Source organism: Arachis ipaensis, chromosome B9, assembly GCF_059453495.1.
Source record: "Arachis ipaensis isolate K30076 ecotype BB chromosome B9, ASM5945349v1, whole genome shotgun sequence".
Taxonomy (NCBI): domain Eukaryota; kingdom Viridiplantae; phylum Streptophyta; class Magnoliopsida; order Fabales; family Fabaceae; genus Arachis; species Arachis ipaensis.
The window spans coordinates 133,626,308-133,650,422 of NC_142444.1; the positions used below are offsets into that span (position 1 = coordinate 133,626,308).

The 24,115-nt window shown below is 33.3% G+C and overlaps 2 protein-coding genes and 1 pseudogene across 3 annotated transcripts; 1 reads left to right on the top strand and 2 right to left on the bottom strand.

The window, feature by feature from the left end:
- Window positions 1-630: 630 nt before the first annotated feature.
- On the top strand, window positions 631-7,300 carry LOC110266222 (asparagine synthetase [glutamine-hydrolyzing] 2). Its single transcript, XM_088498210.1, has 15 exons — window positions 631-1,150; window positions 1,632-1,716; window positions 1,969-2,107; window positions 2,632-2,727; window positions 2,854-2,995; window positions 3,647-3,742; window positions 3,845-3,939; window positions 4,707-4,868; window positions 4,981-5,061; window positions 5,164-5,385; window positions 5,527-5,661; window positions 5,967-6,047; window positions 6,137-6,223; window positions 6,337-6,444; window positions 6,830-7,300. Exons 2-15 carry the CDS (start codon window positions 1,637-1,639, stop codon window positions 7,016-7,018), a joined length of 1,713 nt encoding a protein of 570 aa, XP_088354336.1. The 5' UTR covers window positions 631-1,150; window positions 1,632-1,636; the 3' UTR covers window positions 7,019-7,300.
- Window positions 7,301-7,984: 684 nt separating this feature from the next.
- Window positions 7,985-9,728, bottom strand: LOC107615921 (uncharacterized; annotated as a pseudogene). Its single transcript, XR_015899322.1, has 5 exons — window positions 9,464-9,728; window positions 9,317-9,380; window positions 8,601-8,688; window positions 8,352-8,426; window positions 7,985-8,207 (listed from the first exon to the last, which is right to left on the bottom strand). The product of XR_015899322.1 is annotated as an uncharacterized LOC107615921 (transcript).
- A 228-nt stretch (window positions 9,729-9,956) lies between these two features.
- Window positions 9,957-19,359, bottom strand: LOC148546400 (uncharacterized). Its single transcript, XM_088499201.1, has 3 exons — window positions 19,270-19,359; window positions 10,355-10,507; window positions 9,957-10,322 (listed from the first exon to the last, which is right to left on the bottom strand). Exons 1-3 carry the CDS (start codon window positions 19,357-19,359, stop codon window positions 9,957-9,959), a joined length of 609 nt encoding a protein of 202 aa, XP_088355327.1.
- Window positions 19,360-24,115: the final 4,756 nt, after the last annotated feature.

A 24,115-nucleotide genomic window follows, 5' to 3' on the forward strand; every position in this document is an offset into this window, starting at 1 on the left:
TAAGAATTTATTATTTTTTATTATTAGTTAGCGATTAATATTTGAAAGTATGAAATAAAATATGTTGTTGGATTATTAGATTAAATGCTTATTTAAGTACTATTAAATTGATAAAACAAATTTTTTAATGAAAAAATCTTTTTATTTTTTTATTTTTTAACGTGTTTAATAAATTTTTAGTATTAAGAGTAAAGACACTAAAAAAATAAAAATATTTGAAAAGTTTCAATTTACATCTTTTTAAAAAGATTTTTTTCTTAAAAAAATATTTTTACATAACAAATAAACAAAAAATATTTTTATATTATTATATTTAAACATAATTGATAAAAAAATATTTTTACATAAAATATCTAAATTTAAAATTATTTTTATTTTTCTATAAATTTTTTTTAAAAAATAACTTAAAATTTTTTTTTATAAACTCACTTAAACAAATCCTAAAAAATTTACATTAAAAAATTAAATTAATAACTAAGCAACGACCAAAATCAAATAATTTATGGTAGTCCCTAACATTTATAAAATAAAATTCATATATATACAGTGTGCAGTATCTTAGGATTTTCCCCACTAAATTTGACTCTGTAATAAAAGATAAAGCATAAAGCATACAACAAAACCAAAAGCGAATCTTTGGAGCTGGAGTGGAATTTGGTTTTGACACCAATCTTTTATCGAAGCAATGGTAGTAAAACGGGTTGAATTCGCCGAAGTAAATTGTTAAAAGTTAAAACCTTCAAAGAATTGGTCAGGTGAAATTTTGAATCCGCCAAATATAAAAATTTTGCCAAAAAATCGCACGCCAAAACCGCGGATTAAGGTGGAACGAACGGGGTGTCATCTTTTTTTTTTAAGGTTATTTTAGTAATTTTACAAAAGATTTAAATACAAATTAGGTTTCACACAAACACTGAACCCAGTTAAGTTACCCGGCCTCACCTTGACCCTGAGCTCCCTCGTCGCTGACCCTGAGCGGCTGGGCTCCCTGCCTCCCTCTTCACTCTCCTCTCTCAAGCTCTCTCGCATTTTCAGAGCACCGGCGGCGGCAGCGGGATTCCCTCACACATTCGCGGCGGCGCTGTCTCTCCTCTCTCACGGATCGTCTCTGGCTCTCTCGGTGGCGGCAAGCTCCTCCTCTTGGTAACTGGTACGCTATTTGTTTATTTTGTTTATTTTTGTGTTTGTGGGAGGGATGTTTGTAATTGTGTTTGATTATGTATTTGATTACTGATTCTGTTTGATTACTGTTATTCATTTTGTTTGAACTTTTTCTTACTGTTATGTTGTAATTGATTTAGCTATTGATGATGTAGTTAGTAGTTACCGTTGCCGAAGATTCAATAAATCAAATACCGACTTTTTCAATTTTTGCTATTATTGTATTATTTTACATGAGTATCTTCTGACATCACATGTGAATCATCACATTATAAAAAGGAAGAGAATGATAATAGAATATTATAAAATAACTAAATAAGTAATAAAATTAGGAAAATAAATACGAACTTGTACCAAGATATCTAGTGAATTAGTGGTACATCATATTCACATTTTAATTTATTTTACCTTCTTGTGTTTTCCTCCGGACACTCTTTTTCTGCTGCTGCTTCTTCTTCTTCCCTTCACAGCCACCATGTGTGGGATTCTTGCAGTGTTAGGTTGTGTTGACAACTCTCAGGCCAAACGTGCTCGCATCATCGAGTTATCTCGCAGGTTCGATTTTCTATCATGCACTCACATTTCTCGAAACTTGTTTCTTTTCATTTTAATTAGTAATAAACTTTAAATATTTTCAATTTATTTAACAAAAACATTGAAAATTACAATTTTCTAATTGCGTTAGTGTGCGCGCTTTTGACAGATTCCCTGATGCTTGGCATTTAGGCGACATAGGAGTTCAGTAATTTTTTAATTATTTTTGTGATTTGGTTCTGATTGATTATAAAATGGAATCGGAGAATGCAGATTGAAGCATAGAGGACCTGATTGGAGTGGATTGCATTGCCATGGAGATTGTTATCTTGCTCATCAAAGGCTTGCTATTGTTGACCCCACTTCAGGGGATCAACCTCTTTATAACGAGGACAAGACTGTTGTTGTCACAGTATGCACCAGTCACCTATGATTACATTATTATTATAATTATATATTTGTATCATTTGAATGTTCTTTAGAAGAATGCTTTATTTATTTCTTTTAATTCCGAAAGTCAGATGAATGTGGTAATATGGAGCTTTTTAAGTCTACAGTCGATGCCTATTGATAGTAATGTATATTTCTATTTATTTTCTCCCAATAATTTTTGGATGAGGTTATATTGCACAAAACATAATACAAATATGCATTGTGTCATATAATCTAATTCTGAAAGATGTTAGTATATATGATTTACGAATAAAGAGGTGTTGTGTGTTATACTATTTAGACAAGAGGCTCTAGTAACGTGTACTTTTTTGAGCATGTATAAGAGTTGACATTAAAAATCAGTTGTCCAAAAAATGGAGTTCAAATATACTCATGTGTGCAATCCTTTTTATTGAACTAATTTTGATGATATGTATGTTTAGTAAAGTTTCCAAATGTTTTAGCCTTATATATTTTCTTTTCTTGTTGAAACTGTGCCATTAGGTAAATGGGGAGATCTATAACCATAAGGAACTGAGACAGAAATTGAGTTCCCACCAGTTTCGAACTGGAAGCGACTGTGAAGTCATTGCTCATCTTGTAAGTGTTAAGAAATCTTTTATATTTACTGATTATTGATCAACTTCCCCCCATGAGTTATATGTATTATCTGTAAAATGTACTTTTGTTTCGTTTCATCTTTATCATAACATGGTTATCATGCAGTACGAAGAGTATGGAGAAGAATTTATTGATATGCTGGATGGGATGTTCTCCTTTGTGCTTCTTGACACAAGAGATAAAAGCTTCATTGCTGCTCGTGATGCTATAGGCATTACCCCTCTTTACTTGGGATGGGGGCTTGATGGTTTGTGGCTTCCTCTTCTTGTTTTTGATATTATGAGACATTTTTGAATGTTTCACCTTGAGCTTAATGATGTCCCACATCTCAAAGGTTGTGTTTGGTTACTATTCTGAGATAAAGGAAACACATACACCGGGGATAGAAATAAATTTGTAGAAGGGAACAAAGACAAAAACTTGAAAATCGTCCCTATACCAGGATAAATCTTTAGATACTGTCTCTACTTCTAAAATAGAGAGACACTAAAAACATGTCTTAGGAATATTTTTAAACTAATTTGTGTATCTTCTAAAAGAAGAGATGTTGTTGGAGACGTATCTCTATCATCCTTCGTCTCTTGGTGCGAACCAAATGCTGGTGAGCTATCTATCGTCCAATTTAAGTCAATTCGAAATATTTCCAGAATGGTTTTAGTGGCTTTAAAAAGTGAAATAAATCACGAGCTGGTTGCCATCTCAGTGTTTCCAGCAGTTGAAACATTTTGAGTGTCTAAACCAATACATACCCTTGTGTTTTAAGTATAATTAACACTACACAACATATTGGTTTTCAAACACAATTTAATCCTCTCAGTATATGGCTTGTTTGTTTATGCTTTTGTGTCACATTAATGAATCAAATGTTTTACCTATGGAAGGGATGATTTATTTGCAGGATCGACATGGTTTGCGTCTGAAATGAAAGCTATAAGTGATGATTGTGAGAGATTCATATCTTTTCCGCCAGGGCATATATATTCCAGCAAACAGGGTATAGACATGTTCATGCCTTGTATTCTTGTTCTTTAAATTATAAATTTTTTTTATATATTATGTAATCCATGAACATTGTTGAAATATGTTGTGCTTGTAGGAGGATTAAGAAGATGGTACAATCCACCATGGTTCACAGAGCAAATTCCATCAACACCCTATGATCCTCAGATCCTACGTCAAGCCTTTGAAAAGGTACGACACTATTTGGTCGTTACAATGTAATTCCTTTTCCACTTTGAAATGATTCTTCCTCATTTTAAAATTTCAATTATTCTGCATATATATTCTTAGAGAGTGGTTCAGATACTCTTCAAAACTTTAGATAGCCTGGCATGCCGTATTTGTGACTATTGTACGCTTTGTTTAGGAATCTGAAACCATTAGTTTTGATCGGCAAACTACTTAGGTGGAAGAAGCGTGACAGTAAATTTTGGGGGAAAAACAAAGAAATTGAAAAGGGACTGTCAAATTTCTATGTGCTTTCTTAGGAAATGGATGTATCAGTTTGAATAAATTTCTATATGAACTCAACCGGATATTAATTATTTTTTTAATTATTATTATTATTATTTTATTTAGGTTGATAGAGTTAAATCAAGGTGGAATCGAGTTTCCTCTTTTTTATTTTTTCTTTCTCAGATATACACTTTAAAAGTTTATTCGAGTTCAGATGCACCCGATATAATTACCCTATGAAAAATATATTTGCATTTCATGAATATTGCATCACTAATACGTTGAATCCAATGGCTTGGTACCCGAATTATGGGGTTACATATATAGTTTAAGAAGATTTCAAACATTAAATTATTTGATACACTACTAATGTGTGTGCTGCATGGACAATAATTTGAGGAGTCAGGATTGATTTTTCCATTGTGCTTATTTATTTGTGAAGGGAAATAATTCTTTCTTGTTAATTTTACTTCTTGTCGTTGGTATACTATGCTATCATTTAGGCAGTGCTTAAGAGGTTGATGACTGATGTACCTTTTGGCGTTCTTTTGTCGGGAGGACTTGACTCATCACTTGTCGCTGCTGTGACCAATCGTTTTTTGGCTCAATCTGCAGCTGCACAACAGTGGGGATCGCAGTTGCATACTTTCTGTATTGGTTTAAAGGTTAGAATTCATTCTTCAATATAGGTGAAAATAAGCCTCATTATCCTCCTTTAAAAAAATAAATTGGTGTATTAGATTGTACATGCTTCATTTGAATTTTGTCACCATTCAGGGCTCTCCAGATTTGAAATTTGCAAAAGAGGTAGCAGATTATCTTGGTACTCGACATCATGAACTTTATTTCACAGTTCAGGTGGTTGTTTATCATCATTGCTCTATTTTTGAAAAACATTAATCTTGTCCTGGCATTTCAATTTTTTGTTCTTTTTTGTTTTGTACTTTTATTCCATAACAGGAAGGTATAGATGCACTTGAAGAAGTCATTTACCACATTGAAACATATGATGTAACGACTATCAGAGCAAGTACTCCAATGTTCCTTATGTCCAGAAAAATCAAATCCATGGGAGTGAAAATGGTTCTTTCGGGAGAAGGTTCAGATGAAATATTTGGAGGTTACCTATATTTCCATAAAGCACCTAATAAGGAAGAGTTTCATGAAGAGACATGTCGAAAAGTAATAGCAAATTGTTACATCATCATGTTTGATTCAATGCAATTTGAAAATTTAATGCGCTTAACCTATTAAATTTTCTTCCTCTTCTTTCCTAGTGTACTTTACCTTTTCATTCAAGATTTTGGTTTCCTGATCTCACAGATCAAAGCTCTTCATCTTTATGACTGCCTGAGAGCAAATAAATCAACTTCAGCATGGGGTATAGAGGCACGTGTACCATTCTTGGATAAAGAATTTATCAACACAGCCATGAGTATTGATCCAGAGTGGAAAATGGTATTTTATGTTCACTTTTTTCTGTGTTCCTCTTGGTTTGATCGCCTGCAATGTTGATTGAATTTTTCTTGCTTCAGTTTAACTGTTAAGGTCTTGTTCTTTTGATCATTGTTCATCATCATAACTCTTCTGTTGCATCAACTTCTTATCTACTCTTTAAGGTGTTACGGTGTAGCTCACTGGATAAGGCATGTCTTGACACTACTAACAAGAAACCTTTGTGAATTTGATTCAATGGTCATGTGAAGTTAATCTTTTTAGCTAAGTTTTTTAATCACATAATGAGATATATGACCATTTCACAGATACGACCTGATCTCGGAAGGATAGAGAAGTGGGTATTGCGCAATGCATTTGATGACGAAACAAATCCATATTTACCGAAGGTTTGTAAAAAATTTCCGGCTCACACTGATTATTATCATCTCACATGGTGAAGGCTATCTGAAATGTTGTATTGCTTTGCCCTTTTTAGCACATTTTGTACAGGCAGAAGGAACAGTTCAGTGATGGTGTAGGGTACAGCTGGATTGATGGCTTGAAGGAGCATGCTAACCAACAAGTAAGCTCTTACTTGCAGCTTCTTGTGTTGCAAACTATCAGTAATTAACTTTTATAGAGTTCCATTGATGCCATCCCATGGTTTCTGCTCTTTTTCACTTTACAAACTGACAGGTCACAGATGGAATGCTGTTGCATGCTAACTATGTTTACCCTGAAAACACTCCCACAACAAAAGAAGCATACCTCTACAGGACAATTTTTGAGAAGCACTTTCCAAAGGTGGGTTTTCTAAGTTTCTTTTTAAAATAAACATCCCCCCATTTCTTTTTTTGTGCTCAAGAAATCTTGTTGAAAATAATGCATGTTAATGAATGCAGTTAGCAGTGTGATAATTGGTAAGTATTTAGAATAATAGGATGTGATAATATTGTGGAACATAGTAACGTTATGGCATTTTTATTATTGTTCTTTAAATTTCCGTCTGAAATAACATAAAGATATGGCTGAAAGGGCAGTTATAAACACTTAAGTAGTTTTTGTTATCGAGCTAGCTTTTGATATAGAGTTAGATTCGCAGTTTTTGAAGACAAATCAAATTGACTTTGCTTACAAACTTATATCTTGCGGAAACCCATCTCTAATTATGTTGCAATCATTTTAACAGAATGCTGCAAGGTCAACCGTTCCAGGAGGTCCTAGTGTTGCGTGCAGCACTGCAAAAGCTGTGGAATGGGATGCCGAATGGTCAAAGAATCCTGACCCTTCTGGCCGTGCTGCTCTTGGTGTTCATGCAGCGGCATATGAGGCTGCAGCGGATGCAAAAACAGCCGAGCCTAAAAACGGGACCCTCTAAGCCCTTTATTCTGACTTCGAAGAACAAAAAAATGCAAAGCTTTGTCTAGTGAGGCTTCAGGTAGATGAAAAATTAAACTCTTGAGGAAGATTGTGGTTGCTCATTTGTATTTCGCACGGTTAGCACAACATTTTAAGCTGTTTTGACACTAGCAGAGTAAGATAACCTTTAATGTATACTGTTAGCAATCTTTCTTACATTGTGTTTGAGTAAGAGTCCTTTAACTGGAGTTGCAATGGCAACTCAAATTCATAAATAACAACAATGAAGAATTCCTGTAAAGTGAACAAAAGATAAGAACTTTGCTCTTTGGTTTGCTATAGTACTTGAGGCTCTGAGGGTACCCTCAAGCTGCCAAGGGCACTTTTATGGCGTTCTGTGTCTCAACTCTCAATAGTCTTTCAACTTGGGACATCATGCAAAATAAATAAATAAACTTTCTCAGGACACCTTGCCTTTGAGAAGCACACTATTGATTCTTTTCTATTTTGGTTATTTTAACGTGTTCCTCTTCCAAAAATTAAAAAACAAGACTCAATTCTTTGGAATATCAAATTACTCCTATATGCTATTCTCTTTGTGCAATACTATTTGTTAGATCAATAGATTTTCTCAAATTTTTTTAATCTTAATTGATGTTGTATAGTGTAATTTCAATCCCACACCACACAAGATTTAAGTGGGAAAAAAAAAACATGCAAGCGAAAATTTTGTACGTGCGAAATCACCCTTGCACCCTTTACAAAATCAATTGAGAAAAAAAAAAAATTGAAAGAATCCATTTCTACTTGAAAATTGCTCAAAAACATAAATTTGCTCCAATTTGTATCCTCAACAAAATTGACTGACTTTTTCATGTGTACGGATTCCATATATACAGGCTTTGGTATTTACTTGCGTTCCTTAGTCATTGTTTACCTAGCACTTCCCTTTCTTTTAACATGGTTAGTTATAACATAATTGGATACAAAAGGCTTCAACATTTTATCTTTGTACACGAACTTCGCATTGCTCAAGAGGGAAAGTGAACATTATTTCACCATGAAATGTAGCTCCAAAGTCCAAACCTCTTTGATTTATTCACATCAGGTAAAATATTCCCCGAAATTTACCATCGACAGATGCCAGGTGCCCCTGTTCTGCTAAATGCAAGTACTTCATATTTTGAAGCATACACAAAGCCCCATAACTGTGTATGAGAGAAAGACCAGTTAGTTCTTCAGCTATATATATATCTCTTGAAACTAGCAACCAGAAAAGATGAAAAAGAAAGGATGAAGGAGTGTGTAACATTGTGTGCAAGTGAGAAGATTCGAAGAAGTTGCATGAGCACCTCTACTTCCTTCACTTCGAAATCTTGAGAATTCGCAAGGCAAGGGTTTCCGAGACTGAGCTTGAGCCATTCAATCTTCAAGAATATTGCAAGACTTTGAAAGGGATTAAATAAAAACACAAGGTGATGATATATGATTGAAGACATGTTCACATTTCTTTCTTTTTATATTTTTCAATTTTTTTCTTTTGGCAGTGTGAAAGTAACAATTTAAGCAAAGAGATAGTGACGGAAGTAGAAAGTTCTTACAGATCACCATCCAAATAAAGCGCAAAATGACTTCCCCCTCCAATTGCTAAGAACTCACTGTTGCATAGTGTGAAATAGCGGTTTAACCCTGCAATGTTGTGGTTAGTTTAGGGTTTAGCATTTAGAATTCTAAATCAAACAAAAGAAAAGAAAGGGAAAAAAAAGAGAGAAAAGGAAAACCAAACAAACAAAAGTATTCCAAAATTTGAGAAAAGCCTCATGCTGAGGCTGAAGACTAGCAATAGATTTCAAGGTTCCAAGATTCTACTAGAGGCAACTATTGAACATGATAGTATTTTTATTATTTTTAACAATTCATAGATATTCGGATGAATGTGAAATTATGATGGAGCAAATTCAACTCTAATTGACGAACTAATCATTGAATGTAGCAGATGACATTCTCACATTTCTGAATAAAAGTAAACTCAAGCATTCCTCATTGGCTCATAGGAAATGGTTCTTATATATAGTTGAAAGATGACATTATGTTCACCATATGTCACACAATTCCTGAAATTTAACCTTTTAATGATTTTTATGGGCATAATTTCTAAGGTTTGCACCATAGATTCAAATGTCAATGCACCACATAACAAGAAAAACTAACACCAATTCATTAATCTTGGATTTTGATTGCTAGATAAGCACCGTATAATTATGACAGCAAAAAGGATGAAAGAGTAACATGTTCAAACTCGGACGGAAGAAGATACCTGTTGGACGATATATAACAGGATGGCCAGAAATATTTGTGAAAACAAATGTACTGTTTGTTCCCTGTACTAAATATTTGTCATCAATAATACAATAACAGATACAATCTATCGGATAATCTTTGGATAAATGAGTTTTGGTTTGACCTGGTATTTCTTGTTGGAAGGTCTAAGAGGCGCTTCAACTAAGCTTCCAAACACTGCTCCTCTTCGGTCTCCTACAACCCGAAATGGAATAACTAACATTTGGAACCAATCCATGATAGAAACGAAGAGAAATTAACCTTACAAGTTACAAATAAAAGATTCCAATACTGAATATATCTCTGATAATTCAAAACGTATTAAGAGTTTTCAATCCATAGCAAAGAACTCAAATGTCATGTAGGACTTGCAGGCTTCCAAACTGGGACTTGAATTTGTAGAAAACATGAACTATCCCATTCTACAACTAATGCTAGTGTTGAAACTCCATATACAGTATGGTATACATTACAAACTCCATAGAGAAGTGTGTGCTTATGATTAAAATTTTGCTCAGGGAAAGTTATAGGGTACCAGCAAACTCAATCCAGGCCAAAGCATGCTTCTTCGATAAAGGGTTGAAAGTGATATACCGTTCCTCCAAGTGAAGTCAAAATCATAATAAAATATCAATAGCTTTGGAATGAATCTTCATCTCTTGATACCTGTACAGCAGCAGCCACTTCCTTCCATGAACAAGAGCAGGAAGAGAAGCATAGAGAGTACTTCTCATCGCGTCCGAAAGGAGCATGGACAGCTCAACCAAAGAAACAGACTCTGATTCTTTCCCTTTCACAGTTGCAAGATGATTCATCTTAACACCATTCAATACAGAACCATTTAGACAATCAGAATTCATTTCGGAATTATTATCCTTCCTCCCATGATGGCGAAATCCACCGATCCTAGCGGCTTGGAGAATAGCTCTACCGAGTGATTGCTTACTCCTAGAGAACAAGCTTTTCTTTCCACCATTATTCTCCTTCAACGATGAATCGGGTAAAGGGTTATTACCTTTGCATTATCTCCTCCAGCATCTGATGAAGACAACAAAGAATATAGAAATGCACTGAAAGATGAGCTGTCAGGGCCATCAACTAATTCATTGCTACCCTCTTCAGTTTTCTCTGATCCACTTGTTGTTCCTCCTAATCCCCCTACCTCATCCTGAGAAGGAAAAACAATCAATCATCTTCAACTTTACTCTTAAGCCAAAAAACAAAAAACGAAAAATAACCTTCAAAACTTAATTAAGGGGCAAGAAAAGGAACAATAACTAAAAAAGCCTGAATTTTAGCCAAGAGGCAAAGAGAAACATCAGAAAACAATAATATGAAAAGGAGAAACTTACAGAAGGTGGTGGAGTCGGTGTTTGAGAGTGTCAAGAGTCAGATATTGGATTCAGGATAACAGATACAATCTGGGTAGCTATGCTACCAAAGATTGCTTCTTTCCCATTCTTTTTTCCCCCCTTTTTTTATGTATAGAATTGGAATAATTTCGGATTCTGATTCATTCCCTGTAGCTGCTTCTACAAAAGCAACAACAACAATAATAATAATAATAATAATAGTGTTGTTGCTTTTGTTGGTTTTGGTGGTGATGGGTTGCTGGCTTTGAAGTTCTAGTGTTACCAAACTATGGATGATGAAGACTAGGATATGCAGCAGAAGCTTCAATGGGGATTCACCCAACTTCAAGTACACTATATTGAATTGCACGCCATGGCTGAACCTGCTGAATCGCTAAACTCTTTGGAATATCTAAAATATTGAATAGTCCATCTAGTGTACAGATGCATTTTGGTACAGATTTACAGATTTTTGTTTTTATTTGGTTTAAAAGCGTATCACTAAAAGTGTTGCTTAAAGAGAAAGTGTTACCCTTAACCGTTAACTTGGCTCTGATACCAATTTTTAACTCTTTTATCTTTATAATGTGTATAGATTTGAAGATGTTGAAAATTTCTATTATTACTAGTATTTATAATTCTGATCTCATTTTTATAATTTTTTAATCTTGTTTTAGTTGAAAATTTCTATTATTACTAGTATTTATAATTCTGATTTCATTTTTATAGTTTTTTAATCTTATTTTAGTTTATAATATTCTTTTTTGCATGGATTATTGTTTATAAAATCTTTTATCTGTTTGTCTTTTCTTTAATATATTTTTTCAAATCTTCAAAAACTTCTTTTATTTCTACACTTTCCGTTGTTTCTAAATATCTTTTTAATTTTTCAACCTCATTCTCCATTTTTTCTTTTAACAGCTTTAATTCTTTTAAGTCATAATATGGTTTTCCAGGCATTTATAAATTTTTTAAGTTTAACTCCAACTTGTTTATATTTATTCTTATTTCTATCCTTTTTATTATAAGGTCATCAATTTCGATCTGAAGATTATTTAATTCCTTTTTATACTCCTTTATTTTACTTTTTAATTTTTTCGCTCTTTTTCTTTTTATTTTATTTTCTGGTCTTTCAATTTTTGTATGCTTCATTATTTATTTTAGAATTTCTGCAAATTCTATCATTGCTTCATCACTTTTTTCTAGAGATTCTATTAATTTTTCTAACTCTTCAACTTCTCTTTTTAACTTGTCATAGATTATTTTTAGAGCTTTAAATGCTCTTTGATTTATTTCAGAGAACTGCAAATAATTCAAACGATTTTCTCTTTCAAAGAGCTCTTGTTTCTTATCTTGATAAGTTACATATATTTCTTCTTTATTTATTGTCATAATTTAGTATTTAGGGTTTCATTTAATTTTTCGACCTTTTTTGTTAATTCTTTTATTTCAGAATCTTTTTCTTTAATTTTTAACTTAGATAAACTTAAGGGACTATTAATTTTAGATTCTCTTATTTGAAAATTTGATGAAACCAATTTTCCTGATAGTTCTTTTAGTAATAGAACTGAGTTTTCAATAGCTTTATATTTTGGTATTTCTGTTTTTACAATTTTCTGAAATAATTCATCGACATAAATTCTTTCTCTGTTTTTAAATATTATACTATGATGGCTATTTGTTAAAGCATAATTTATTGCATATGTAATTGAAAATGGTTCATCATCTTGTTCCATTAGATTCTTTCTATGAAATTTATAAGCCAGACTTACAGATCTTCCAAGATTTTCAGTTGATAAAGGTATAGCATATCCAAGATGGGCATTAAATTTAACATTTACGTTTGCCAAATTTCCATGAACAATTCCAATTATTTGATCTATTGGGTCATCAGTAATTCTTTTGTCACAGATTGCTAAGCTTATTGGTGAATTAATTCCCTTCATATATGTAGATTTAATTAAGACTTGTATAGTACTAATATGAATCCATCCAATTTTAGATCTTTTTTGTTGATCCTTAATTTTCTCAATCTGTTTACTCAATTCTTCATTATTTATCAAAGCTATTTCAAGTTCTCCATTGGCAGATTTTATTTTTATAGGAGCTTCAAGTTGAATTTTTCCATAGTATATTATATTTTTTCTGTTAAAAATTTCTTTTAAAAGATTTTGTTTATTAAAATTTTCATTTGATTTGAGATTTAATTCTGTTTTTAGAACAGCCTGCTTTTCATTATCTAATAAAGCAGTTAATCTATAATAATCAGATTCTTCTGTTAATTCTAAACTTTCTAAATAATTCATAATTGAAAGACTAGAATGAAGATGTACCTTTCTGGAGAAAAACTTCCTTTATTCAGTATATTTTACATAAGGGGTTTTTATCTCCAGAGGGGAGATTGTAGATACTAACTCCAGATGGGAGTTTAGAACTATTTTTCCCTAAGGGGATTCTTCCTCAGACTATAGAATCGCCTCGGCAGCTTCCTCCTTGCTCTCCTAGCATATGAGTACTCTTAGCCTCCTGCTTCCTATTGTCTGATGCCTTTACAATTGCCTAAGCAGCCTATTTATAATAGTTGGATTTGATGGACAATTCCCATCCTTACCCTTCTTATGACGTCATTGCTTACGTCATTGTTTGTTCTCTTTCACCAGCTACATTGTTGGTGCTCTATGACCTAAGTGCTTACGTCACTATGCAATAATGTTGAGAGATGCTTCAGATGTGCTGTCCTCTTCTTTTATCATGTGACCGTCAGATGTATTGTCTTCTTCCTTCATCATGTGAGTTGATTCCGTTTCATTATTGCTTTCTTCAGATAACTCTGAGGCACATAGCTGGCACTTGTGGTCTTCTCTGTCTTTTATCAAATAGCAGAGATTCCTCTTTATCCCTTCAGGGAGCTTTTCTAAAAGTCCAGATAAGTTGTAGAATGCTGATTCAAATTCTACCAAGAGTCTCATCTCTCTTTCTTCAATTTCATTTCTTTTACTGGACACAAGTAGAGTATTTCTACTTTTATAATTAATCCTTGTGTGAGATTCCTTCGTTATTTTTTGAGTTCTTTCAAAGACCCTTGCTAATGTGCTGGCTAGCCTTCCTTCATGACTGTAAATTGTTAAATCTTGAATTTGATCAATTGGTTGAAAATTTCCTGGGAAGACGGACATGAATATTACTTGGTGTGCTGGAACCAAGCATTCTTCTTCTTCATTAAAAATAGGTTGACTGTTTCTAAATTTTAGGGATATATCCCTTGGATTTACATTGTCAATCATATTTTTAAATCTCTTTACTGCATCAACGAATCCTGCAGGAAACTCACTAATATTTTTTAGATCATTAAAAATTAAGATTGTATCAATTAATCCATACTGGAAAAACTGATAGGTGTCAGATGGAGAAGCATCTGGAAATATAACCAGCTTTGTTAGCTGTTCTTTGACAACAGGATAATATCCCAAAATTGCCCTTTTTTCTTCAGTCCAATTCAGGACTATGTTAAGGGTTTCTCTGAGATTAGATCTACAGACCCTTTTCTTTTCCTTGATTTCAGCCCTTGTAGGAATGTTTCTTATTATCCCTGTTCTCTGGGTTTGAATTGGAGCTTTATCTGCTCTTTTTAGGGTTTGCTCTGGATGGAGAGCTTCATATTCCTTGAAGGATTTCTTTGCCTCTTCCAGTGTTAGGAACCCTCCTTTATGAATTATCTTTGACTGGTGTGTGAATGGTGCTGCTTTTTCCCAGGCATCATATACTCCTTTCATGGGGCCATTATAAATTACATAATATTTTTTATCTTGGGTGGATTTTTTAATGATTTCAGCAATTGTTTTATTTTCTAAAATTTTTTCTTCACTTTGTCCACCATGCTTAGCTGGCTGAACTCTGATGTTTCTGCTTGTTGTGTTGATTTCATTGCTTCGATGGCCTTCTTGAGGGATTGGATCTGTGTCCTTATTTGCTGACAATGCTTGCATTTTTCGAGCTCTTGCTCATATTTTTGAATTTCTTGATCTAATGCGTTGTAGACGAACTCCATTCTCTTGTTAATGTATCTGCAATAACATTTTTGTCACCCTTAATATATTCAATTTTTATTGGATATTGTAACAAAAATAATTGCCATCTTACCAATCGTCCATGATTATAATCAACTTTTAAATTATATTGTATGAAACCTGTTAGGTAGCTTGAATCTGTCCTTAATGTAAATTCTCTTGGTAGTAAATCAATTTTCTATTTCTTAAGAGATTTAATTGCTGCTAGAGTTTCCTTTTCATGAGTGGTATATCTCTGTTCTGTTGGAGTAAAAGTCCCTGAAATATACCTGCAAAGTAATTCCTTTAGGGAATCTTTAGAATCTAGTGATTCTTTTCCTTGTTCCAAACTTTTTATAGCTTTCTTAGCTTTTAGACATCCTGACCAGGTTATGTCTGAAGCATCTGTTTCTACTATTAAGTAGTCATTTTCTTTTGGAATATAAAGTTCTGGAAGTTTTTCACATAATTCTTTAATCCTTTGAATTTGCATACTATCTTTTTCATCCCATTTCCATTCTTTTTTAGTACTTATTTTTGGAAATAAGCTTTTAGTGTATTCTGTTATATTCTTTAAAAATCCTTGATCAGAAATATAATTTATACATCCTAAAAATCTTTGTAATTGTTTTCTATCTTCTATTTTATTAGGAAATAAATTTACCTTTTCTAGGACATTTGGTTGAAGTTTTAGCTTTCCTTGAGTAGATAGAATTAATCCAAGAAACTCTATTTCTTGTTTTGCTATTCTTGCTTTCTTTTTGCTAAGAACTAATCCTTTTTCTTTACATCTTTCTAAAACTATTAATAATTTTTGAAGATGATCTTCTCTATCCTGTTTTGTAAAAATTAGTATATCATCAATATACACTAAAACAAATTCATTTAACTCTTTTAGATTTTCTTCCATAAATCTTTGGTAAATACCTGGGGCTTGTTTTAATCCGAATGGTAATACATTCCATTCATAGAGTAACACACTTGTTGATTCTTTTGTTGGGCAAGTAAAAGCAGTTAATTTCTTTGTTTCTTCGTCTAAACGAAGCTGCCAATATCCTGATTTTGCATCAAGAGATGAAAACCAAGTTGCTCCTTTGATTTTTTCTAAAATAGAATCTTTTCTTGGAAGTTTATGAGCATCACCAATAGTTGCTTCATTCATCTTCTTATAGTTAATAACCATTCTTCGTTTTTCCCTTTTAATTTCATTATTGTTTTCGACATAAAAGGCTGGAGCCGCATGAGGACTTTTACTTAATCTTATAATTCCTTTTTCCAAAAGATCTCTACATTCTAATGAAAACTCTTCTCTATCTCTTGCGGAATAAGGAATTTTATTTGGAACATTTATCTCTTTTGTAGGATCTTTTAATTTAATACTTACTAATTCGTTATTTGTATTTTTAGCATCTAAAGGATTTTCAGCACAAATTTCATCCAAAAGTTCTTCTATCTTTATTTCAAGACTATTTTTTGGGATATTTATCTGAAAGTATAAATTTAAATAACATGTCTCTAATATAGAAAATATTTTAAATTTTAAGATCTTATCTATAGTGGTAGTTGGTATTTTTATACGTTTTGATTTTTGATTTATTGAAGAATCGTGTGGTGCTTTTAAAACTATATATGTTAATTCTTGAATGAATGGATGATATAGCTTTAAAAAATTATTTCCTATGATAAAATCCATTCCAGAGTCTAACATATATATAGATGGAACAATGAACCTATAATTTTGAATAAAAATTTCAACCATCTCTGCTTTTTGGTTAATTTTATGTATTGATTTGTCAGCTATTCTAACTCTTAATGGTTTCTTTAATTTTTTCCAATCAAGTTTTATGTTTGAACTAGCAAAGCATTGCGTTGCTCCAGAATCTATGAAAGCATTTATAAACTTTTCTGTTATTTTTATAGTAATAAATGTAGCATTATTACTCAGTCTCTGAGTCTGTTTCCGAGACATTCAAAAATATAGTCTAAGTTATCATCAGATTCTTCTAATGGTTCCATGAAACAGGACTTAGCAATTTCTATTTGTTTAGTAAGATCCTTTTTATCCTTCTTTTTTGGACATTCATTTGCATAGTGTCCTTCTTCTTGGCAATACCAACACTTACAATTTTCTTTTTTATTCGGGCAATAATCACTTTTTTGTCTTTTGTTTTTATTGTTATTTCTTTTTCTAAAATACCTCTTTTTTCTCCAGTTTGGATAGTATTTTCTTTTTCTAAATTGATATTTTCTTTTTCTTTGAAAATTTTTATTAAGACCATATTTTTGAGGTATTTCTTCATTATCCTGACAGCAAATTCTAATTATATTTGCAAATCTTTTTTGAGTTGCTTCTTGCATACAACGTTCTTTTATTTCCTCTCTTATTGCAGAGGTTGCTCCACCAAAATTATTTTCAATTGTTCCTCTATTTATTTCTCTTATAAATCTTCCCATAATAAATTCATTAGCAGGATATGGAAGTTTTGTTATATACATACTAAGATAATGATTTTTATCTTCTTCTTTTAATTTGTAATAATGTATTCTATATTCACATATATAAGACTCCACATTACATAAATCATATATCTGAATGTTAGCTAAATAATTTTTTGCTTCTTGATATTTTTTATTATAGACTTCTTGTTTATGATCTATAATATTTTTTCCAAAAAATTCTTTATATAGAATCATCATTATATATAATATCTTATCATAAGCTGTTGTTTTTGTTGCTAATTCTTCTATTATTTGGTTTTCTATTGATGTCATATAATCTCTTATAGCTCCTTTAGTATGAAACCCTATATAATTCCAAATATCTCTTCCAGATAATTCATTAAGTTTTGGATTAGTAAAGCCTTCTAATAAGAAGGAATTCAACCAGTTTTTGAAAATTTCTTTTTCATTCTTTTTACAGTCTAAATCGAGCATTCTTTCTCCTTCCATTTCCTGGATTTTAGGAACGTATTTTGATGGTATTTTTGTATATTTTGAATCTTTATTTATAAATCCTTTTTTAAAAGCATAATTATCAAAACCTGTTTCCCATTTAAATTGAGATTGATTATCCCTAGATGTTCCAGCTTCATTTTTTACTTGTATTGGAATTGCTGGTTCTTCGTCACTTGAATAATCTAGGATGTGTTCTTCATTTTCTATATTTTCAGAATTTACTAATTCTTCTTCTATCTGAAATCCCTGTTCCATAATATTATTTTCTTGAGCCATTTTTAATTGTTTAAAAAGCATTGTAACTTCTTCTAATTTTTCTTCAATATTCATAATTTTAGTGGTGGTTTTACTTTTAAATCTGTTATGTTGATTATATTTTGAAATTTTTCTTCTTTGGGATTTTCTTTTTCCTTATTTCTTTGAAATTTTATAGATACTAATATTTCTTCAAGCATATCTACTATAGAATTTAATTGTGGGTTAAAAATATGATAAAGATGTGGGGAATCATTTCCATGGTAACATTTCTTAGAAATTCCGTGTGAAAAATAAGTTTTTTCAGGTTTTTGAAGTCCTTCAATAAAACTTATAGTAAAATAAAGATTTTGAGAAAAATCATTTTGTATTGATTTTAAGAATTCGGTGTCATTACAGTTAACATTAGTTAAAATCATTAATTTTTGATCTATTAATTTTGATAACTTAATTATTTCTTCTCTTAAATCTTCTAATTTACTTTTTTCCATTAGGTGACGTTTTTCTTTGTGAAGAGCTACGGTTTTAAGTGAAAAGTGTAGCTTTAGAAAGTGTGGTTTAAGTAAACAAATCTTTAAATCTGTACAGATTTAGATCTGTACCATATAATTTTCTTAGTTATAATAATGAAAAGACTCCATGGCCCAATGGATAAGGCGCTGATCTACGGAACCAGAGATTCTGGGTTTGATCCCAATGTAGTCGCAATTTTAAGTTGAAACTTTTTATTTTTGCTATATTTGGCCTTAACATTACGCAATTGATTTTCCTTTTAGTAATCTTTAACAAGGAAATTTTTTTTCCCTTTTTTTTATGGTCTCCTCAACAAGGTTGTAAGAACCGAATGGGTCAATGAACCGATAGAATGACTGGTTTATTAGTTCACTAGTTCGACTGAAGTTCAATCGGAATTCAACCAATTTAATTAAATATTAAATAAAATTATTAGTTTTTGTTTTTATTTTCTCTTCTCAATATGAATTTTCATCATTTTGATTATGAATTTGGTTCTAACTATGTTGTAGGAAATGAGAATTTCAACGAGGATATGCATCAATGATGGGACAATCAAAGGTGAGAGGAACCTCAAGCATATGATCAACCTTCATGGCAACAACCTCCTCCAATGTACTATGAGCATGAACCATACCATGATACATATCAATCTAATGGATATGGTGGATCTCGTGGTTATCAACCACAACCACCATATGTCTATGAACCCTATCCTCAACATAGCCCTCAACCATCATACTCACAAGCCTCATACCACCAAACACCTTCCTATAACTCATATCCATCATACCACCAACCTCATTTACCTCACCCATGTGACTATTATGAGCGAAAACCCTTAGAGCCACCACAATTCCAACATCAATACTCCCAAGAACTACTATTTTCACATACATCACCTCAATACTCCCACCAGTATGAACCACCTTCCTATTATGAACTCTTTCTCTCAAACAATGAACCTTCCTATCCACCCCAAAGTCCAATGAATGACACTCTCATTTCATTTCTTCAGGAGCAACATGAAGCTCAAAGGAAGTAAGAAGGAATTCATGGCTACCTTGACCAAGGTAGTAACCGATCTAGCTTCATAACGCCTATGCACTCAAGGCGCTCCCATGGTCACATGTGGAGAAGCAAATGAAGAACGAAGTATGAAAGAGAGGTTAGAAACTCCGGTGGAGAATAAGGAGTGGGATTTTGTATTGGAACAAGTGGAGAAGGCCGAAATAATTGAAGAGGAAGAAGTGGTTGAAGACTTAGAAAATGTTGAAAGTCCATGGGAACCAAAAGTTATAGAGCCTCCTTCCGAGAAGTTTGAAATTGATGTTGAGGAGGCTAGTACACAACTTCCAAGGCATATCATGGTTGAAGAATTTAGAGAGGTTAATTAAGAAATGGATTCAATCATCGATGAGTTTTTATCTACACTAACTAATCACCTCGATGATTTTGTTGAATTCTTTTCCATTGGACATGAAATAGAGGTCAAATAAGAATGTGCACAACCTCCAAGTCTCTTGGCAAGCAATGAGGAAAAGATTGAAAGTGAAGAATCATGTTGTCAAGAGGTGGAAGTCCTTCTAAAAGGATGGACGAGAGTGGAATTCGCTTTGTCAAGATAATTAGAAACTTCTCTACCTAGGTCACCATCTATTTCTTCATTTGAGTGGGTGAAACTTGTATCCTTAAGCTTTATTGTCACACTCAAATTTGGTTTGCTTGAAACGGATGGTCAACTTAGGACCCTTTGTGGAATAAAGTGCAAGAGGAGGATGATTAGCGGTTGGCGTTGCAAATCAAGGCTCATTAAGGTTGAGACTTCAAGAATCAAGTGCAAAGATTGGACTAGTGCTCAATTGGATGGGTCTAAGAAAAGACTTTGGTATTTCATTGAGAATTCGGTTTGTTTACTACCCAAATGGAACCACAAGGATCAACTTGAAGACGGGTGTGAAAATAAGATATGGGATCCCGAATTACAAGATGAATATCAACTTTGGGAGCTCATATTTTGTGAAGAACTTCATCGAAACTTGGTGAAATCGGTTCGAAATTCTGACAACCACTTGAAGACCAAGCATTCTTGGAAGTTCAAGGATGAGTACAAGCACAAGCCACCATGACAAGGAGCTTCCCAATTGTCCAACTTAAGGACAATAAATAAAAGTTCTAGGTGGGAGACACTCTACCATGGTAACCTCTTTTCATTCTCTTGTTTATATAGTTAATGAATGAATTGAGTTTCCATTGTTAGGTAATTTCTTGCCTTGATATTACTCTTGTATATATTGCCTTATGTGTTAGTTTGTTTAGATAGGTTTATGCCTTAAGTTGTAGGTTAGTTATTTTGAATTTCATCTTTGTTTAAATTTCATTTTTGTTTAAATTGCATAGTAGAGTATTTGAAATTTTTTTTCAAAAATTTAAAGATTTTGTTAGATTTGAATTCTGGTTAGTTTAGAAATGTAAATAGTGGGTAGGATAGTCTTGGTTCTATTTTATATTTCTTAAAAAAAATAAGAGAAAAAGAGAGAGGCCTTGTCACGCGTACGCTTGACCCACGCGTACGGCGTACGCGTGACCCCCAGAATCTGAACGTGCTAGGATCGTGCGTGGACTGTGCCATCGCACGATCCCGACAGTGAGTTGTGCACGTAGTGTGTGGAAACTGTGTGTCTAGCACAATTTCTTCTCACGCGTACGTGTCACCCCCTCTTTTCACTTGTCACGTCTATGCGTCGCTCACCATTTCGCCCCTGCCACGCTTAGGCGTGACCCACGCATACGTGTGGGTTTGAATTGCATTATCCCTGACGCAAGAACTCTATTCTCATTCGCGTCCCAATTCTCTTCCAACGTCTCTGCTGAATATTGTCTAGAATGTTGTTCAGGAGTTTGTCTCCCAATCAAATCACTTGATTGCTATGAGCAAAGAGCAAAGGAAGCTAGCAAGCAAGCACGAAAATTTCCTTCGTAAGTCAAGAAATAGAGTGGCTGTGATCATGACTTTCATTGATAACCTTCAAAAGTATGAAGACCCTGCCACTGATGCTGATGAAGAAGTTGATTCGGAGGAAAGTGGTTCGGATGCCTAAGAATTGTTTCATAAAGCTGCTGCTGTCTGCTCATTTTGTCTGATGAATTCTGTTTCTTTTGATATTGTTGAACTGTTTTGTTCTCTTGGATGACTGTAATAACTTTGGATAACATTGCACCTTTGTTAATTCATTAGGACTGTGCACTAACTCTCTTTTGCAGGTTATAAGGTGCTGTTTTTGCTGATCTTTCTTATTATCCGCCCTTGATGACAAAAGGGGGAGTAATAGCAATAGGATAATAGGATGGTAAATGTGTCCTAGGAATTTTTTGGCATTGCTGCAGCTACTAGTATTTCTTTTGGGATTTTTGTCTGATTGCTGTATTAAAACTTGATTTCACATGCTGAATCCTTTTGCTGCTGTCATTAGCTTGATGTTGGGCTAATTATGTGGTGTTGTTTATTTGATATCCCTTAGACAAGATAAATGTGCATAGCTCTTTATTGTGCTTTCTTTAAGTACAATGTAAAACAGGAACAAAGAGGAAAGCATAAATCCAGGGGGAGCTAATCTTGAAAAGGAAAGGGGGAGCAACATAAAAGCAAATAACAAAAATCAAAGGGAGTTTCTAAACCTTACCCAAATTCATTTCCTTTTTATTAGTGCTTAAATCATGTTTGTCATCAAGGGGGAGATTGTTGAGTTAAGAAATTAACTAAATTAATTAGTGATGACAAACATTATTTTTGGACAAAATAAATAATTTGTGTTGAGTAATTATAAATTAAATATTACTAATTATTTATTGTTGCAGGCTAAAATTCAATTTTATAGCCCAAATGAAATGTAAAGCAAACAGTAAGGATGGTGGGCTGAAAGCAAAAATTAGAAGCCCAAGGAAAAGCAAAGAAAGAAGCCAAAAGAACCAACGGGCCAAGCTAATCAAACCAAACCCGATCCAAGCCCGTGTCCATCAATTCAAGTTAATCCCACCAAGCTTCTCATACAAGATTGAAGCCTTCATTCCCTCTCACTTGCTTTTACCAAAGCAACGTTCTTTTCTCTCTGACCATGTCAAATCACAGAAGCAAGAGAAAGTGCTTAGCTCCACACGCTATTCACAGAAGAAGAAAGAAAGAGAAATTAAGCTTGAAAGGCAGAAGTCATCTCAACAAATCCAAACCAAATCAAGCTTAGGTTATACGTAAATCTTTTCCTCATACATGCAACTCGGTTTCATCTCTTCTTCCCATCTCTCTGCTCTATCCGAAATGGGATACAAGGGAAAGAGGATTTCTGTTCTTCCCTGCTGTGTATCTACGGTCTTAAACAAGACTTGGGGACCAAGTTGGTTTTCAAGGGCTCAGATCAAGTTGACCTTTGGGAGATTTCCATGGTTGCTGTGTTATGGCTTTCGGTCAAGGTGAGGAAGTCAGAAGGAAAGTTTCTTCTCTAAGGATTGAGGTGAAAAAGTGAATCTGTGGGTTGGTGAAGCTCAAGGCTCAAGGTGTTGACCTTGGAAGAAGAACCCAGCAACATGCAAGGAGATAAATGAATCTTGCTGTTCATTCAGAAGGCAAGGAGAGAAAACCAGAGTTTGAGAATAGTGTTCTGAAAAGAAGTTTCTCTACTTGAATAATGCTTTCTTTCAAAGAAGCATTCGGCCAATACTGAAGAACTGCATCTAAGGTTTGCGAATCTGGTTTTGCACATAGCAAAGAGGCTGCTGATAAAGTCAATCTCCTTCATGTTTTACTGATTGTAATGTGCTTTTCTAAGTTTATCTTTCTGTAATTTCTTGTGAGAAAAGGCATTGTGAGAAAGATTATGAAAAAGCCATGGGTGGAAAAAGGCTGAGAGAAACACTTGAGAGAAAAGCCTAGAGTTTATTTCAGATTTCTTTAGGTATGTTTATGTCTTGTATCTTGTACCTGTAAGGTATCCCTTTCTTAGTTGGGTTAGCACTAAGAGTGAATAGTTAAGTATTAGCATAGCCAATGTTAAGTTAGGTTAGAACTTGAGTGTGAAAGGATTGGGTCAATCCTGTGAAATTGGTGTATGTAATACTGTTAACTATAGTGAAATTCTTCCATAGTTGTGGAGGAGACTGGATGTAGGTTGCATAGCACAAGGCAACCGAACCAGGATACATGTTGGTGTTAGCTTTTCTCTTCTCTGCTGTGTTCTGTTTTCTGATATTCATGAGACAAAAATAAATTGTCTCATAAATTTTTGCTGCTGAGTACAAACAGAATCAGAATTGAACGTTTGTTTTAAAAGGGTAATAACAGCAACTTAAAAAGGAAGGCATAGATTCAACTCCCTTCTCTAAGCCTACCACAACCTTCAACAAGAATAGGGACTTCCCCTATTCTCCTGTTTTTGGTTCTGCCGCTGTCAGCACAGTGCCACCTCTAGGCCGGTATTGCTCTGCCACCACTCTTCTTCCCTTGCCACTCTCTGATTCTGCCTCATTTCTAGGTTCTCCTTATTTTCATTTTTTCTGAGTTTAATTAGTTAATCTTGGTTTAGTTATTTTAATTATTAGTTTAATTTTTGTTAGTTAGGTTTGTTTTTGTTAATTAGATTAGTTAAGGATGCATGTTTAGTT

Excerpts from the sequence above, each read along its gene's own strand:
- LOC110266222 (XM_088498210.1), top strand. The coding sequence starts at position 1,637 with ATGTGTGGGATTCTTGCAGTGTTAGGTTGTGTTGACAACTCTCAGGCC. Across the intron at positions 5,662-5,966 it reads TTGATCCAGAGTGGAAAATG|ATACGACCTGATCTCGGAAG; the intron begins GTATTTTATGTT and ends ACCATTTCACAG. Across the intron at positions 6,048-6,136 it reads CAAATCCATATTTACCGAAG|CACATTTTGTACAGGCAGAA; the intron begins GTTTGTAAAAAA and ends TGCCCTTTTTAG.
- LOC148546400 (XM_088499201.1), bottom strand. The coding sequence starts at position 19,359 with ATGTATGTGAAAATAGTAGTTCTTGGGAGTATTGATGTTGGAATTGTG. Across the intron at positions 10,508-19,269 it reads ATAATAGTCACATGGGTGAG|GATGAGGTAGGGGGATTAGG; the intron begins GTAAATGAGGTT and ends TTTCCTTCTCAG. Across the intron at positions 10,323-10,354 it reads CTGGAGGAGATAATGCAAAG|GAGAATAATGGTGGAAAGAA; the intron begins GTAATAACCCTT and ends TCATCGTTGAAG.